This window comes from Ascaphus truei, chromosome 2, assembly GCF_040206685.1.
Source record: "Ascaphus truei isolate aAscTru1 chromosome 2, aAscTru1.hap1, whole genome shotgun sequence".
In the NCBI taxonomy this organism is placed as follows: Eukaryota; Metazoa; Chordata; class Amphibia; order Anura; family Ascaphidae; genus Ascaphus; species Ascaphus truei.
In genome coordinates this window covers 450,977,397-450,995,131 of record NC_134484.1, presented here as the reverse complement: position 1 = coordinate 450,995,131, position 17,735 = coordinate 450,977,397, and the positions used below count along the sequence as shown (strand labels likewise).

General features: G+C 45.1%; 1 protein-coding gene across 4 annotated transcripts in view; it reads right to left on the bottom strand.

Annotated features, from left to right (window-relative positions):
* LOC142487890 (mitogen-activated protein kinase kinase kinase 2-like) overlaps positions 1–17,735 on the bottom strand; it is a 155,084-nt gene that overhangs the window by 30,453 nt on the left and 106,896 nt on the right. For all 4 annotated transcript variants that reach the window (XM_075587932.1, XM_075587935.1, XM_075587933.1 and 1 more), the window contains one exon: positions 14,950–14,987. In XM_075587932.1, the coding sequence (XP_075444047.1) occupies positions 14,950–14,987 (38 nt within the window). The remainder of the gene's footprint in view (positions 1–14,949; positions 14,988–17,735) is intronic.

The following is a 17,735-nucleotide window of genomic DNA, read 5'->3' as shown; positions in this document are numbered from 1 at the left end:
GTGTGTATTTTTAAATGTACGGGGGGTGTATTTTTATATGTACGGGGTGTGTATTTTTATATGTACGGGATGTGTATTTTTATATGTACGGGGGGTGTATTTTTATATGTACGGGGTGTGTATTTTTATATGTACCGGGGTGTGTTTTTATATGTACGGGGGTGTATTTTTATATGTACGGGGGGTGTATTTTTATATGTACGGGGTGTGTATTTTTATATGTACGGGGTGTGTATTTTTATATGTACGGGGTGTGTATTTTTATATGTACGGGGTGTGTATTTTTATATGTACGGGGTGTGTATTTTTATATGTACAGGGGGTGTATTTGTATATGTACGGGGGGTGTATTTGTATATGTACGGGGGTGTATTTTTATATGTACGGGGGGTGTATTTTTATATGTACGGGGGGTGTATTTTTATATGTACGGGGGGTGTATTTGTATATGTACGGGGGGTGTATTTGTATATGTACGGGGGGTGTATTTGTATATGTACGGGGGGTGTATTTGTATATGTACGGGGGGTGTATTTTTATATGTACGGGGGGTGTATTTGTATATGTACGGGGGTGTATTTTTATATGTACGGGGGGTGTATTTTTATATGTACGGGGGGTGTATTTGTATATGTACCGGGGATGTATTTTTATATGTACGGGGGGTGTATTTTTATATGAATGGGGGATGTATTTGTATATGTATAGGGGGGTGTATTTTTATATGTATCGGGGGTGTATTTTTATATGTACGGGGGATGTATTTTTATATGTACGGGGGTGTATTTTCATATGTATCGGGGGGTGTATTTTTATATGTACGGGGGGTGTATTTTTATATGTATGGGGGGGCGGGTCACATCTTTTACCATTGTGTCCAGTATTTTTGGAGAAGCCACTTAGCAACCCTAGACCCAAGTGTACTAATGGCAAAGATGTTTCAAAGATTCAATCTGGGCGAATGATGCCTTTTTAAAAACTAAAATCTGACACGTATAAGTTTTTTTAAAATAACGTTTTCAATTTGCTGCAGTTTGTAGACATGGCGAGCGGAGACGTGGGAGGGGTTTGATTGGCTGCTATCCGTGATCTGACGTCACTGTGCGTTCTACAGGTAACGCCCCACGCTCTCTCCTCCCTTACTGATAAGGACAGGGAAGGGACGAGGGACACAAATTCCCCTGTCCCTTTCAGAGACCCCTAAGAAAACAGATTTGGGCTTAATTTTGGTTCTAAGCATGGTTACATTTGTTTAAGGAAGCCCATTCGATTGTTACATTCTTTACCAAAATGTTCTTTTCTTGGTCAGCTACGTTGAATTGCCCCTTTGAATGTATGTGATCGAAAGGCATTGTGTTAGAAACGGTGTTACCCTTTTAATACCATTGCTTTCTAGGCCTACAAAAATCTTTCCAGAGAAAGCACATGGTGTTATCCATTTATTCGCCAATCTACCTCTCAGCTTTCTGGCCTACAAACATTAGGCTGCGTCCACGCTGCCGCTGACTGCGCTTGGCGCTCGTCAGCACAATCAATTTTTATTTGTGCGGCCACGTTCACAGTTGCTGGGTGCTTGCCGAGACAAATTAAATTGACTTTGAGGCATGCCGAGGGGGTCACATGACCTCCTCAGCCAATCAGCGCCAGTCAGTGTTTTGGCCACGCCCTCCGCCCGCTCACGCTGACAGAAAAAGTTGCCGGACACCCGAACGCTCATGTTTGCAGAGTTGGTGACGTCACCGCTCTCAAGCAAGAGCGCGGTCCGCGGCACGGGGGACGGAGGACGGGGGACGCAGCCTTAGGAGACAAAAAAAAGAAGAAAGCACAAAAAAAAAATAAACCATGATGATTTGATGACATTTCCAGTGAAGCGTGCTTGGTGATGCAGTGCTGCTCATCGAGTATGACGTGACCGTGTGCTGGAGAGATTATTATTATTATTTTAATAGTTGTTATATGATCAATAATGAAAGGTCATTGCACAAAACAGGAAGTAATAAAGGGTGCAGCGGGCCTAGGAATCCAGCTATGGACGGGAGACTCTCCTGTTAATATTATTGTAACAGTTGCAGGTGTGGAGATTACACAACTACATGTGTGGCAGGCGCTGCTCCCAACGCCATATCTGAAACAACATTTAACGCAGTTCCATTGAAACAAATAGGAACGCGCCGAGTCAATTTTTTTTTAACGCACGCTGTATTGGACGGATTTTTGGATGCGATGAGTTGCGGGAATAAGAACTGCATCTCCACTAAAACTGTGCGAGTTCTGCGCAGGAGTACTCTGGGGTCCTGTTATCATGACATGCATCGTGGCAATGCATTCCTGGTTCTTATGGGTCATAGCTAGGAAACGTCGTGAGAAAGTGGAGGCGTTACTGAATGTGTGAATACTCCCTGGGGCAGGGTGCTCAACTCCAGTCTTCAAGCTGCGTTTAATCGGCAGGCATTGCAGAGCCGGCACCAATTTATCGCACGGTTGCGTCATGCAACAATGAATGTGGCGCGATGCGAACCCGCGCGGAAACGGAAATGCCCTTATCAGATTGAAATTAATGTGTCTCTTATGTATCGGCCAGAGCCCCACATCTTGCGGAAGAGCGTGAATAAGTGGGGTAAGTACATGGCCCTGGGCAAAGGACTGTTATCCCTCATTAGTAAAGACACTGATTTAGATGAACAATGACCCTATTTAAATCCTAGAGTTCGCTCTCAATGTGATCTTGAGTCGGTGTCTCAGCCATCAAACAATCAGATTTAAGTACGAGAGGAACTTAATGGGCCTCTCAAATGCTATGTACAGCACTATGTAAATTGTCAGTGCTGCATAAAAATAATAATACGAAATAATAAAATTAAGGGAATGGGTGTCTCAACGTTTGCGTAATTTTTTTGGTGTTTTTTACCGGCATAAAACAATCCTCGCTGACAATCTACCTGTGAGAAACTGAATTAATAACGTTTCATAATGTAGCCACAAGCAGAAAATGGTAAAACAAATAAAATTAAAGTTATTTTCTCTTTCTCTCCCCCACTGACCCCTCCACCCGCCCCCCAAATAAACCCACTCGCAAATAACCAAAGTATAGATGCTACCTTGTTCTTCAATGATTTCTTAACACTAAGGCAAGTACAGTACAGAGGTTGGTGCCGTGGAAACATGTGATCCTGGCATTAACCTTTCCTATATCCAGCACTTGTTTTAATGACTCAGATTCCCCAACTCTCAGGTCCAAATAATTTCCAACAAATGCCATAATTCACTTAAAAGCATTATTGTGTCTAGAGAGGCAGACTCAGACATGTTATAGTCTAACCGACCGTCAAATGTTATTAAACGTTTTCTTTTCGACGCTTGAAATCTGTGTGTAATAAAAACCCACAACTAGTGAAACTTGGCACTTTTGAAACCCTTTCCACTGGGATGCAGGTTATTTTATCTTATTTTACATCTTTTTTCTAGCTTTCTGTACTTTTTAATGATTAGTCCTTCTCATAAGTATTTTAAAGCGGCAATCCAACCGCGCAACATTTTTGCCGAATTGTTAAAAATGTTTAGGATTAAAGCCGGGGTGTCCGGAGCTGAACCCTATTAATTTCAGCTCTGGGGGGCACCCTGCTTCCGGAGATCCTTACCTCCCATAGAGGGTGCTGGTATCTGCTCGGTTATCAGGGTTCATGTAATGGCGGAGTTTGAAAGCTCCCGCGCCCTGCGGGCCAATAGGAAGCCGTGACGTCATCGGCGCGCCTTCCTATTGACCCACGTGACGCAGAAGCATGAAACTTTGCCTAGATACCTGCACCCCGTTTAGAGGCAAGTACCTTAGGAAGCAGAGGGTCCACGGAGCAGAATTTAACGAGGTTCAGCTCCAGAGACCCTCTGCTTCAATTCTGTGCAAACAAAAAATTTAAGTCAGAAACGACGGGACTGGCGTGTGAAGTCGGAAGTCGGACGCAGCCTTAAAATCGGTGCCACCAGAAATATTTGTAATCCGCATCGACGCATATAAATATTTGCGCTGGTTTTACCTGCCATGTAGCAGATCACAAGGTCTCCCAAAGATCCCCAATGGTTGCACTCTATAACTGCTGGAATATAGGGGGTTAAGTACTCCCCAACATAATGTCAAATAGGCTATATAAGTACATAAAGTAACTACTCCCAACACTGTGGGAGGACAGTAACCACTAAAAACCGGAATAGGTTGAAAATAATGAAATGTTATTATACCTTAAATAACGGCGCAAACACATAAAATTCAATTAAAAAATGGGTGGTGTAGAAGCTATCACAGGGAGCAAGAGGTAATCTTTAAATAGCTATACATATGGACCCTATTGATAGGTACTTGGATGTTCCATATAGAAAGCTGACTAGGGAGGATGATATGTATTACCAAGTATAGATATTTAATTTAACCCTTGGGTTAGTATCCAGATATAGGGTTAATTATGATATCACTTGTAAGTGATCCTCGTTTAGCACGTGGGTGGTGTATGGTGGTATAGTGTAATATGAACATATACCCTTGTGCCCAAGGAAAGGTGACTGGGACAAGAAACTTTTACAGACAGAATGCAAATGGATCTACACACTTAAAACTTTAAGTCCTATGCGATTGAATGAGGGTTATATCTACACTTCATTTTTATGAACCTAGATATACATCATATTACATCATTAGTGTTCTCTAAGGAGGATCCAGGTATATAGCTTAATCCAAGATGTCCGTTTTGACCTAAGGGGCGGACAGCTTGGGTTAAATCATTCCTACACCCCAATATCTGTGTGACCACATAATGAGTGATTTTAAATCTATCCACATATTAGCCTAAGAGACTGGCAAAAGTGTTGATGCCCTCATTCATACCCAGATCTCTTTGTATTAATACCCTTTGATCCATATCATCATGCATTCAATGTTTGTCTACAGTCACCTAGTAAGAATGGCTATATTTCCTAAACATCTGGATCAATGACTCTATACATCATAAGGGACAGATGTGCATTTTTCTTTCTCTATACCTCACTCGTGATTTAGTATAGCAATAAATTAACTATTACATTAATACTGTGGCTATATTTCACCTTAATTGGTGAGTAAGTGCGTTTTAAATGTACCGCCCACCATTGGGTATATAACGCAACGGCTTCACCCTGGTTGTCACCTCCCACCTTGAGAAAGCGCCAGTCCCGAAGCGCGAAACGTACGTCGGGTATGACGTCATCTCGTTGACGTCGTGGAGGTCACGGGTGAGATTGTTCCAGCTTACTAGGGAGCGGATGTGCTGGCTGGGTGGTGGGTGCCTGCAGCGTTGATATAACACGCATATACAGTACAGTATTTGAGACCTTACCATGATCAGACGGGCACTAGCCACGGCGACACAACATATCATCTCACACTATTAATAACTTTGTGACTATTGCGACACCTTGTGATACATTGTTGTGTAACTGCACGCCTGGCTATCCATGTACCCTTTTACTTGGGTCTGTGAGATATACGTTATATCAAATCTAGTCCACAGCGACAGCTGTGGGGGTATGTTCAGATATATTGTTATGAGTCTCATGACCTGTATCTACGTTATATAAGATCTGATACTCTCGGCATCATTATAGGTATATTTGTATATTAAACTATACAACCATACACCACCCAAGTGCTAAGCGAGGATTACTTACAAGTGATATCATAATTAACCCTATATCTGGATACTAACCCAAGGGTTAAATGAAATATCTATACTTGGTAATACATATCATCCTCCCTAGTCAGCTTTCTATATGGAACATCCATGTACATATCAATAGGGTCCATATGTATAGCTATTTAGAGATTACCTCTTGCTCCCTGTGATAGCTACTACACCACCCATTTTTTAATTGAATTTTATGTGTTTGCGCCGTTATTTAAGGTATAATAAAATTTCATTATTTTCAACCTATTCTGGTTTTTAGTGGTTACTGTCCTCCCACAGTGTTGGGAGCAGTTACTTTATGTACTATAGCCTATTTGACATTATGTTGGGGAGTACTTAATCCCCTATATTCCAGCAGTTATAGAGTGCAACCATTGGGGATCTTTGGGAGACCTTGTGATCTGCTAGTTTGTGTTTATGCAATACCTTATCCCTATGCACCAGCTGTATCCTCACCAATTATCTAGCAATATTATTTTGTTGGAGAGCGGATTACCACAAGTTTAGTTATTTACCTGCCATGTACCTGGTTGAGTATAATTTGGGTTTATACAGCACAATAGGAGGTAAGGAGCACTTACAGATGTAGCCAGACTTACGGTCTCCGGTGTTGCGGTTGAAAAAATGAAAGTCTGCGGCGCCGGAGACAGTGTTTGCCGCGCTCACACTATGGGGCGTCCATGCTTCCAAGTGTGACCCCTCCCCCCCTTGTGTTAATCCTCTGGTGCCTCAAACAACGCGGTCGCGGCGGCTGCACCGGAGACGGTACGTTTAAGTGTATGAAATGTTGTGTCTTACACTTGGCGTGGCTGCAGTGGAAAAAAAGTGATCAATGCGCCTGTTAGATACCTGGAATATATGCTAATTTGTGTATGCAAAGTATATTTAAATGATTAGGATATAATTAGCAGATATTACCATATCTCCCAGGTATCTCGGGTAAGTAGAGTTTTGGTGCACAGGTATCTCTCGCCGCATGTTGTTTGAAAGTGTTTGGGGAGGTATATAAATCACTTGATACATTAAAAGCACAGACAGGTGGGGGCCGTGTTGGTCCTTCCATGTAGTAACAAAGGAGTGAGAGGGAGTAGGGGGTATGATGCCTTTTACTGGACCAACAAGTATGTTACAAGCTTTCAAACCTCTCAAGGTCCTTTATCAGGTATGGCAGAAATATGGAAGCAAAAAATAAAATATACAGTGTATACAAGAGGGATAACTGGTTACCATGGATGTTGAGACTTCCTCTTGCTATTAGTGAATTATGGAATTTTTGGGAAATCATTTGGACCTGAGAGTTGGGGAGTTTATATTAAAGGCATTACTGCTGTACTACTCATAAGTAACCACTATTTTCCTGTATGTAAATGTCACTGCATAATTATGTTGATTGTTTCTTATAAAGTACTGTAAGCCATAAATCTTAGTCTAGAGTTCCATATGACCCATGGACACTCTAGAGAAATAAAATGCCTTGTTTGCTGCCTACTTCCAACATCTCCAGTGGCTCAGGGGGGGGGGGGGGTCAATTCTGTGATTGGGATTGTTACAATCTATGTTTTTATTTCATCTGATCTCTCCAGATTTTTCCCGAGAAAACAATCCACTGGGAATGACCACACGTGCCAGAGATGATAAAGAATGGTTTACAAAAAAAGGATTTTGACCTTGAAAGAGACTGACTGTATTTGTATTTTTCTGACTGGCTGATTGTAAAGATAGCGATTGTCACCAAGTACTTAAATAACCCCCTCCCCCCTAACCCTTCTCTTTGACATTCTTTGGGTAATCACCACCCTGTTCCTTATCACTACCTTGACTTTAAGGGTCCCTCCCAGGACCAAAGGGAACTAGGACAGTGACAAAGATCCATACATTAATAGACACGTTTTAATACAAATCAAACAAATAAGTTTGAGTTGGGTAAAAAAAATGTCATACTATAGGTACAGTATGGATGTCGGTCTGTGGGTTTGTGGTATAGGGTTGGTTGCCTGTACTATGCACTACTACTACAGCTAAACCATGGGGTACAACTGCATTTTCTCAGGTAATACAGTGAGCAGCAACTGGACAAGGTCGATTGGGACTTAATAAATCAAGGTTATCACTCCAGAATGACAGAAACCCAAATCCACACGAGCCACCAGCATACCCCGAAAAACCCTCCTGAAGAACTAACAGCAACAGGAAGAAAACCGGTCGTTGACTGAGCCACTGATGGAACCACATGTGCTGTAGCACAGATATCATTAGAACCCGGCCTTCCGGACTGGAGCTGGCCACTCCTGCTGTAGATAGACTGCCATGGGTGCCCAACAAGAGCAAGTCCACCAGCCAGGAAAACAAGAGCTACAGCTGCCCTCCAATGCAATATGCAAATGAATATATACAAAAGGTTATTCAAAAGGATCAACGTTTCGGTCCAACCACAGACCTTTATACAAGCGAGGCAGGAAGAAAAACAATCACCAATCCGACACTCCTGCGGGGTAACAATTGCGCAGCCCCAATCATACTATGCAGAAGATGAAAGTAACAATTATAAAGGGAAATGTCAGAGCACAGAGAGAAAGGGAAACATTGGACTATAAACTCATGCAAACATTCGATACAATGAATACAGGACTGACCTCGGGTAACAGGTTCATATCTCGCTATATACATACATTTCACCACTGTATCCCTACTGCAGTGCACATGTGCAATGTGATGCCATATCCCATTATACAGACGTCCTGCTCTCCTACTATGGCCCGGACACCTCCTACCTTTACACATGCACTCTAATTCCTGACCCATTTACATTTCCTTTGTTGCACTGCTATGCTAATTTTTGTATTACACTAACATCTGTATATATCAGTGTTTTTTGTTGTTTATTTACCTGTTTTTGATTAAGGATCCCTATAATTATATTGTGAAATTCTGCGGACACCAACCCCCTCTAATAGCGCGTCTGAGATCAGAAGCATTGTAAGGAACCCCAACCCTCTCTAATAGTGCGTCTGAGATCAGATGCATTGTAAGGAACCCCTACCCTCTCAAATAGCACGTCTGAGATCAGATGCATTGTAAGGAACCCCAACCCTCTCTAATAGCGCGTCTGAGATCAGATATATTGTAAGGAACCCCAACCCTCTCTAATAGCGCGTCTGAGATCAGATGCATTGTAAGGAACCCCAACCCTCTCTAATAGCGCGTCTGAGATCAGATGCATTGTGAGGAACCCCAACCTTCTCTAATAGTGTGTCTAAGATCAAATGCATTGAACCTCAACCCTGTCTAATAGCACGTCTCAAATCAGATGCATTGTAAGGAATCCCAACCCTCTCTAGAACACGGATACCAGATACATGTGTGTACATGCTGTTTTGGGGGAATAGCACGCTTTTACCACACGTGACTATATGCCATGTTTGCTGTGTACTCCAGTGACTGAACATAAGGAGGCCTTTGGGAAGCACATTGTGGCATTCCCACAATGTTATGGGTTGTATCTATGACAATAGATGAGTGTATGCTAGACATGTATGTATGTACAGTATATCCTTATTTATATAGCGCCATCCATGTACATAGCGCGTCACAGCAGTGATACATGTGACATAATAATAAAACACATAATGGGAATAAGCGCTTCAGACATAAAAGTTACTTTAGGAAAAGGAATCCCTGTCCCGAAGAGCTTACAATCTAAGTGGTAAGTAGGAAGAACGTCCAGAGACAGTGGGAGGGTGCACAATGTCACATGGCAATCCCTTCTTCATACACCAAGGCACAACGCTCACAGTGTGGGCATGGAAAGGGGGTTAAAAACCACCCCAGGCGCCTCCACAAAATGAATGCTATGGATCACTTGGCTTTCGGCAGATCTGCATATTAAGAACACGGTGATATAAAGTGGTCAGTCCGGCCTGCCCAATACTGAGGCCAGCTAGTTATTTGCTCTGTACGTGTAACACTGTTATAGTCTGAGAGTTTCCATATAACTGGCAGAAGCTGGGCGGACAGGCTTCAAGTCACAGCGCTATTATTCTAGGACCGGTGCCCACAATCTGGTTATCTGAAGGTCAGAGCAATGAGGTCCTGTTCAAATACAGACTGTACACAGCCAGCGAGCCAAACAACAAACACTCACAAGGTAATACATACACTGTCTTTTTCCAAAGGAAGTGAAGGAAACTGAAGATTCTACATTTAGGCTCATGCAGGGGGTGAGGGAGGGCGAGAGGAGGGGGTGGGGGGTGTTGGTTTGAGAGGGGTCTTTGAGTTGTGATAGAAGTTTGGAAATGCAGAATTAAAGTTTTATGTAATACTGTCCCATTTGCACTTTGTCAATAAATGACTAATTGTAACACAGATCGTTATGTTGAGCCATGTTATGTCAGCACTACTGCTTGTGTTCATACTGCATGTTTAAATTACTAGAACGTTTCCCATTATTAATATCGCTTAGACCCATACTCACTTAAAGGTGCTACGCCTTATCACGCCCTAGGGCCTCGGGCATGGTCCTGCTGAGCCGTGCTGCTGCTCGAAACTGAGCCCCTGCAGCCGCAATGAGAGCGGCTTTAGCAGGGGCTCGCTTAAGCAAGCGTGTCTCACACAGTTTTGAAATTTGGCGCTCGCCGGAGCGCAGGGCCGGTCACGTGAGCGGTTCGCCCAATGAGGGCGAACCAGCTCCGTGACGTCACTGGCCCGCCCCCTGACGGCGCGCTGTGTAAGGCCTCCGCACTGTTTGGGGCACTATGTCCCAGGCCTAATTCAAATGCATGGGAGTTAAGACGAGCTACAGCTTAGCCCTATTTAGTTAATATGGGCCTTCATTTTTGTGTAACGTGTAGTGCCATCCACCCAGAGACCCACCCATCCCTCCTCATCTTCCAAAAAGTGAAAAGGGAACATTTTTACTTTAAGGATAATTGCCATTTTAAAGGGGTAGCGTTAGTGTGGCAGGGTCCCCCCTGGTCCCCCCTACCCGTGCTGCTGCGGGGGCTCCCGGCGGCATCGGAGGCAGGGCGCCGCCATCTTGGTTGTGTCACGGAGGTTCGCACATGCGCAGTAGCGACGCGGTGGCCATTTTGGTAAAGGAGAAGTGGCAGCAGAGGCGCTCCGTAGCGCAGGGACGGCCCACAGTCGCGCATGCACAGTTAGGGCGATGCGACGGCCATTACAATGTTGCGCAGGCTCAGCGAGAGTAGCGGTGGCCATTACAGATCACACACGCGGCCCCAATAGGAAAGAGGGCCATGAAGGACTACAGCCCCCAGAATGCTTAGAGGCAGACAAGCCACCTGACACCAGGGAGCCAATAGGGCTTACAGCTTTCCCTGAGAGGAAAGATACATTGTTGTGTGCTGCCGTGAGGAAGTCAGTGAGACTGAGGAGACAGTGGGGGAAGGAAGGGGGGCAGAGAGCTGCGAGCTTCTGCCCTAGGCCAGAAGTACCCCGGGCTAGAGTTGAGGCCCTGGCTCCCCACTAGTGAGGGTGGGTGGTCATAGGGACAGGCCCTTAGGTAAGGATCCTGTGCCTTCCGCTGTGTGATAGGCAGGGACAGAGTTACAGTGCCTGCTGTAGTTCCTTTGTGCAGGGAGAGTGAGAGACCCTGTGCAGTTCTTTAGTGCAGGGACCCAGTGATAGAGTCTGCTGCATGTTCCTGTATGCTGTGTTGCTGATCCATGGACTGTCCTTACGGTGGGACGTCCGGCTGGACCCCCTCCCACGTGGAGGTACAGATCAGCGCTGGATCAAGTGTATCCGGTAGACCCTTTGCAAAGCCGGAGCCGGAGCACCTGTGCAGGTATTTACAGCCTTCCACAAGTGCACCAACTTTACCTTGCTCCTCACATGTGACAGGCCTGTTCACACACTTGGGTGGGCTTGGACTCTCTGGACACGGGGTTGGAAAGTGGGTGTAAGGGTATAGCCCAGTTAGGGGCTAAGAAGGTTATAGCTGCCAGCTAGTGGCAGAGGGTGGCCTATATACTGTTGTGTATTGCTGATGTATGTGTTATGTTATATTCTGCATATAGTAAAGACCGTTGCTATTTTACATCTAGTGTATGTGTTCATTTGAATGTGTCCTGCGAGAAACAACTCCCGCTCTGCTGGGAGCCATCGCAGGTGGAGGCGCTGCACCATATAGTATTGTTCCAGAGGATACACCCCAGGCTCTCACTGGCGGAGGCTCAGGCCTCCGGTGAGCCTAACAGGTAAAGCACCACACCGGTAATACATATACTGTTGTGTATTGCTGATGTATGTGTTATGTTATATTCTGCATATAGTAAAGATCGTTGCTATTTTACATCCAGTGTATGTGTTCATTTGAATGTGTCCTGCGAGGAACAACTCCCGCTCTGCTGGGAGCCATCGCAGGTGGAGGCGCTGCACCATATAGTATTGTTCCAGAGGATACACCCCAGGCTCTCACTGGCGGAGGCTCAGGCCTCCGGTGAGCCTAACAGGTAAAGCACCACACCGGGTAATACATATAGATTCTCCTCATATGCACCCTATCTACGATTGGGGGGGGGGGGGGGGGGAATATGGGTTACATAAGCAAGAAGTAACCGTCATTTGTTTCCATAGAAAGATTCAGTGACCGCGAATATTAACCATGTGATTTATCTGAACCCTGTGGGGGAAAAAAATATTCTAACTTTTCCAACACCTTCTGTTTGTCTGTTTCATGGCTTTATAATTGATTTACAAACAAAAGTACACAAGACAAATGAATGGAGGATAGACGAATTATCAACACGAGCATGAATAGAGATATGCATACATAAAGATTGCAAAATATCCCCAACATATTTATTTTGGGCAGAAATATTAAACTATGTAAAATTACTCGTGTGTGGTTATTTTTGAAGGTGCCGGTCCCACACAATTATTTATAAAATAGAGATCGCTGCCGTTAGTTCGTATGGGTCTTAGGAGGGACCGACTTTTCAAGAAACAAAAAAAAAAAAGGAGAGTTTTGTGTCAAGTGCACAAATGTCTGTGATATATTTAGTAGGCCACACCTTAGCCACAGACACGGGAAACTATTTTTAAATTAATCTTTCAAGGTTTTGCTGTTATTTTGCGAGATGCAACTTATTTTAATGCCAAGATAAGATTAGCAGTGCAGCGTTCTCATAAAAAGGGATAGCCCCTCGTCTAACACCAAGATACATTTAGGATGGCGGTATGTTCTAGCCAACCCCAGTCCTAAAGACACCAGCAGGTCAGGTTTTCAGGCTATCCCTGCTTCAGCACAGGTGGCTCAGTCAGTGGCTCAGCCGAAGCAGGGATATCCTGAAAACCTGACCTGTTGATGGCTCGAGTTAGCCACCCCCTGTTCTATAGGTTAACGATAGCTGACTGAAACCTTTAAAAATGTAACAAACAGGCGAGTAACTATAAGCGTTTTTGAATATTTTTTATTAACTGGAAAAGTTTCAATGGTAAGCAAAAGCGGTGGAGGGTTTTTACCATTTCTATCTAATGTCTTTTGTCAGCCCACCGGAGTCCAGTGGTTGTTAATGGTTTGTCCATTGTACAGTATGTATTGTCATTATGAATCTATCATTAGTCAAACAGAGCAGTGCAAGTAGCTGATCTGCTCGAGTTCAGCTGACTCGGAGAAGAGGGTATAATGTATTATTACAGGACGCAATTAAGAAAAATTGTCCCTTTAAAAGCAGCATTCCCCCATTTTCACGGGGTGCAGAACCTTAACCTTAAGCTCTTCGTAGCTTCGGGGACCCGCAGGGTCCAGAGATCTGTCTTTTTTTTGTTGCTGGTAAAATTAAAGTAAAATCAAAGATGGCCACCGGGTCGTCCAATAGGAAGCTGCGGGACAGGTAGCTACGATTGGGCGGGACAGGTAGCTACGATTGGGCGGGACAGGTAGCTACGATTGGGCGGGACAGGTAGCTACGATTGGGCGGGACAGGTAGCTACGATTGGACGGGACAGGTAGCTACGATTGGGCACGACAGGTAGCTACGATTGGGCACGACAGGTAGCTACGATTGGGCGGGACAGGTAGCTACGATTGGGCACGACAGGTAGCTACGATTGGGCGGGACAGGTAGCTACGATTGGGCGGGACAGGTAGCTACGATTGGGCAGGACAGGTAGATACAATTGGGCACGACAGGTAGCTACGATTGGGCACGACAGGTAGCTACGATTGGGCGGGACAGGTAGCTACGATTGGGCGGGACAGGTAGCTACGATTGGGCGGGACAGGTAGCTACGATTGGGCGGGACAGGTAGCTACGATTGGGCGGGACAGGTAGCTACGATTGGGCGGGACAGGTAGCTACGATTGGGCGGGACAGGTAGCTACGATTGGGCGGGACAGGTAGCTACGACTGGGCGGAGATCAGCGACCTTTGATTGCGGGACAGGTAGCTACGATTGGGCGGAGATCAGGGACCTTTGATTGCGGGACAGGGGGGAAAGAGTGTGGCCAGGAGATATTAGGCAGAAAATTAGGAGGATAAAAATCTGTAGCAGGGCAGGTTAAAATACCACACACACACACACACACACACACACACACACACACACACACACACACACACACACACACACACACAATTATACTGGTGCAGTACAGAGGAAGTCTGGTAAAGAGTTAAAAGTGATTTGTTTTATTCATATATTTCTCTGGGTTTTGACATGTTACTGCGGCCTGCAGGCGTAAACCATACTCCGTTCCGAAAAGGGATCAGAAACACCCGAATATAAAAAGGTACATATCTGACGGGCCAGCTGAGGGGAACCCCTGTCCTGATTCTGTGTAAAATGGGGGAAAAAAGTTAGGGAGGGGGATGTGGGGGAGATGAATCCTTTTGGCCGTTTCAATGCCGGAGTGTTGTGCCACCTCCGTGAGTGATCACGTGATGGGCTTTCTATTCCGTCCGTCGGCCCGGGTGTGACAGGGAGGTATCTCTTCCCCCCTCCCCGCTATCAGTGTGGCCAATGACGTACGGAGTGCATCATAAGGACTCCCAGGGGGTGCACTTTTCTTGACGTACAGTCTACGTCGTTAGGGAACTGAAGGGGTTAAGGAAGCTGATTACACTAATTAGGCGTTTAAGCAAAAAAAAATTTAGATGCTACATGGGACTGTCCCCAAAAGTGAAATCATGACATTGCTAAACTGGGACTGTCCCCAAAAGTGAATACTTTCCACTTTTTACACCATGTTTTCACGGGTCAACTCCTCCTGGTAACATACCTTTTCTCTCCATTGTATTCAAACTTGATCCTGGCATCCTGCGGGAGAGAAGAGACCATCGTTTAGATACAGACTCAGGCAAGCCCACAGTATCCACTTTATTCACGAGTTAGGCTTCACAGTCCTCTCTTTGCAGCACTCCGGACTCCCGGCACCTCCGCGTCATGGAGCAATTACATGACGGGACCGGGACCTGGATGCCAGAAATGGGAGATGCAGAGGGCGTCACTTCTGTTTGGATCAGAACGGTCAGGCCCACACTGCCCCCAGCAAAGTGTCCATGACATAACATCTACCTGATATGCCGTTAGGACACTCTAAAAGGTGAATATAAGTGCAATGCATTACCTAGGTTTCTGCCTTGCCTCGTTCTCTGAAAAATACTTATATCCCAATACCTTATTGTTCATCTTAATGTATTGAAAGGATTCCTTAGGGAATATCTTATTAATGATCTAAAAAGTGGCATTATTATTCCATTGTCCCTTTAGTGCCATGTAGAACTCAGCATCCCACTGGCTGATCACTTGGTTTATTACACTGCACCCAAGTGCAATTTGGGGAGTCGTTAGGAGTTATGCTGAAACGTGCACACAGCATTTGCATTAACTTCATTTTTCTCCATTTGTGTGTCAAAAAAATCAGCAGGTCAGAGGTCACTATAAGCACAAATCCCATTGGCTACAAAATGAACGATTGTATCAAATCTACACACAATCTACACACCATCTTTCATTCACCGCGCACATATCCGGCATTTTATAAATAGACCAACAGATCAAGATGTGTGTAAAGAATCGCAGTGTAATTATCAGCAGTGTATAAATGGACATTCCCACATCTCCGCATATAGGTGAGGAGGGAGGCAGTAGATGTGTGACACAGTGGGTGTGTGACACAGTGGGCAGCAGCATAATTAATGGTGAAGCGCCGCCCTGCTGTCCCTTCTGGTCAGGGTTCACGGTGGGCATCAGTACGGTAGCTACGGACTCAATTCTGGCTGGTGTTTGCGATCCCTGTGTAAGTCATCTGGTCTTCCGTGACCAGCGTCACGCCATCTATTTAGAGTGGTGAGCAGAGAGACAGTGGCTGCATTACAGCCGTCCCAGCCAGTCACACTATCATACAGTACATGAAAGTTCAGGGCATGACACCTGTGCCATGGTAAAATAATAATGTTTGCAGGACATGACGAGTGAAGCATTCGAACGAAAAGACATCCTTATTAAGAACGCTCACAAGTCTATGAGTTGTCTACAGAATAACTCCCTTTGGTGCCAGAGGGAACACTGGCACCAAAAGGGTTAATTCTTCCGCGCTAAAGGAAACAGAACTGAAAATATTAGTACGTTAACTCACAGAGGAAGTGGGTCAGGGCTGCCCTCTCTGAAGTAATCCACGCTGCTCAAAAATAACAGATTGTGATTGGGGAACAAGGATGCATCGTAAGATCAACTTATCTAGTTGTAGCACGGTCCCCCCTGATTACTATTCTTCCCAAAGGGCTGGCGGTAAACCCTGGTCCTATCAGGTTGCCAGTAGTTGGTATGAGGTTTCCCCCTCACCTTTGGCACTGCACTTGAGTGACAGCAGTGGGTGGTACATCCTGTTGTAGCTGGGACAACACTGGACAGTCTCATTGCGATCATCCAATAGATGTTAAGTTTGTTTATAGAGTCAGAATTGCTACTACCATATGAAGGGTCATGGGTTCGATTCCTGCATGTGTATTGCATAAAATGTATTCACTGTTGGGCTGTTATTGGTCAGAGTAGGGTCATGTGACCCTCATCTGCGCTCGCACGTGGATGCAGCCTGATGAAGCAGGGAGAGGAGAGAGCTGCAGATGCCGGGTAATGCCTTGGAGATGTTTATAAATCGGGAGACACACTCAGACCGCGTTATAAGCGGATCGCGCTATAACGGGGTTGAGCTGTACGTATGTATTTATGTATGTATGTATGTATGTTATACATACACATATATATACAAATATATATACATACACACACGCACACACAAAAACATAGCTGACGGGGTCACCTAAAGAAAATCTGAGGCCCCCAGAGCTGAGCCCTGACCCCTCTCTGCTCTTACTGATCAATGTGCTATTCAAAAATAATTGGGCAGAACTCGAGTAAGGTAGATGGATAACCTGGCACAAAGAGCAGCGTGATCATATTGTCTCTCTTGATACATCTAAGGCTAAGTCCCCGTGGGCGCCGAGTGCGCTCATGCATGAGCGCCGGGTGTCCGGCTAGTACGCGTGCGGGGGAGCGCATTGCGGGTAGTTCAGCGCGCGGGGAAGTATAGATTTTTTGTTTTGCTAAGCGCTGATCGCGGCTGAGCGAGTGTGCCCGCGCACGAGCGCCGCGTTAGCGGGGGCTTACATATATCTATATATGTAAGTCTCCTCCGCAAGCGCCGCCCGCTCAGCGCTAGCTGGGACTTAGCCTAAAGCAGGGGTGCTCAACTACAGTCCTCAAGCTCCCAGGTTACCATAGTACCCTCAGAATCCATAGATTAAGAAATGCATGATTTTTAAAGAGCAGGATACTGTACTAACATTATACGAGTTAAACTTATGCAGGCTTCGAGGGGGGGGGGATCCTTTAAGACAGAGCCTCGAAGCATGATTTTATACCCTCTCCCTCTGTTACCGTGCACCCCACAACCGGAACAATCTACCGGAGACTCTCACATCCGCCACCAGTGTAAATTCTATCAAAATTAAAGCGGTCTCACATTTTAATCTGGTCTGTAACTGTTACATACAGTACGCCTAC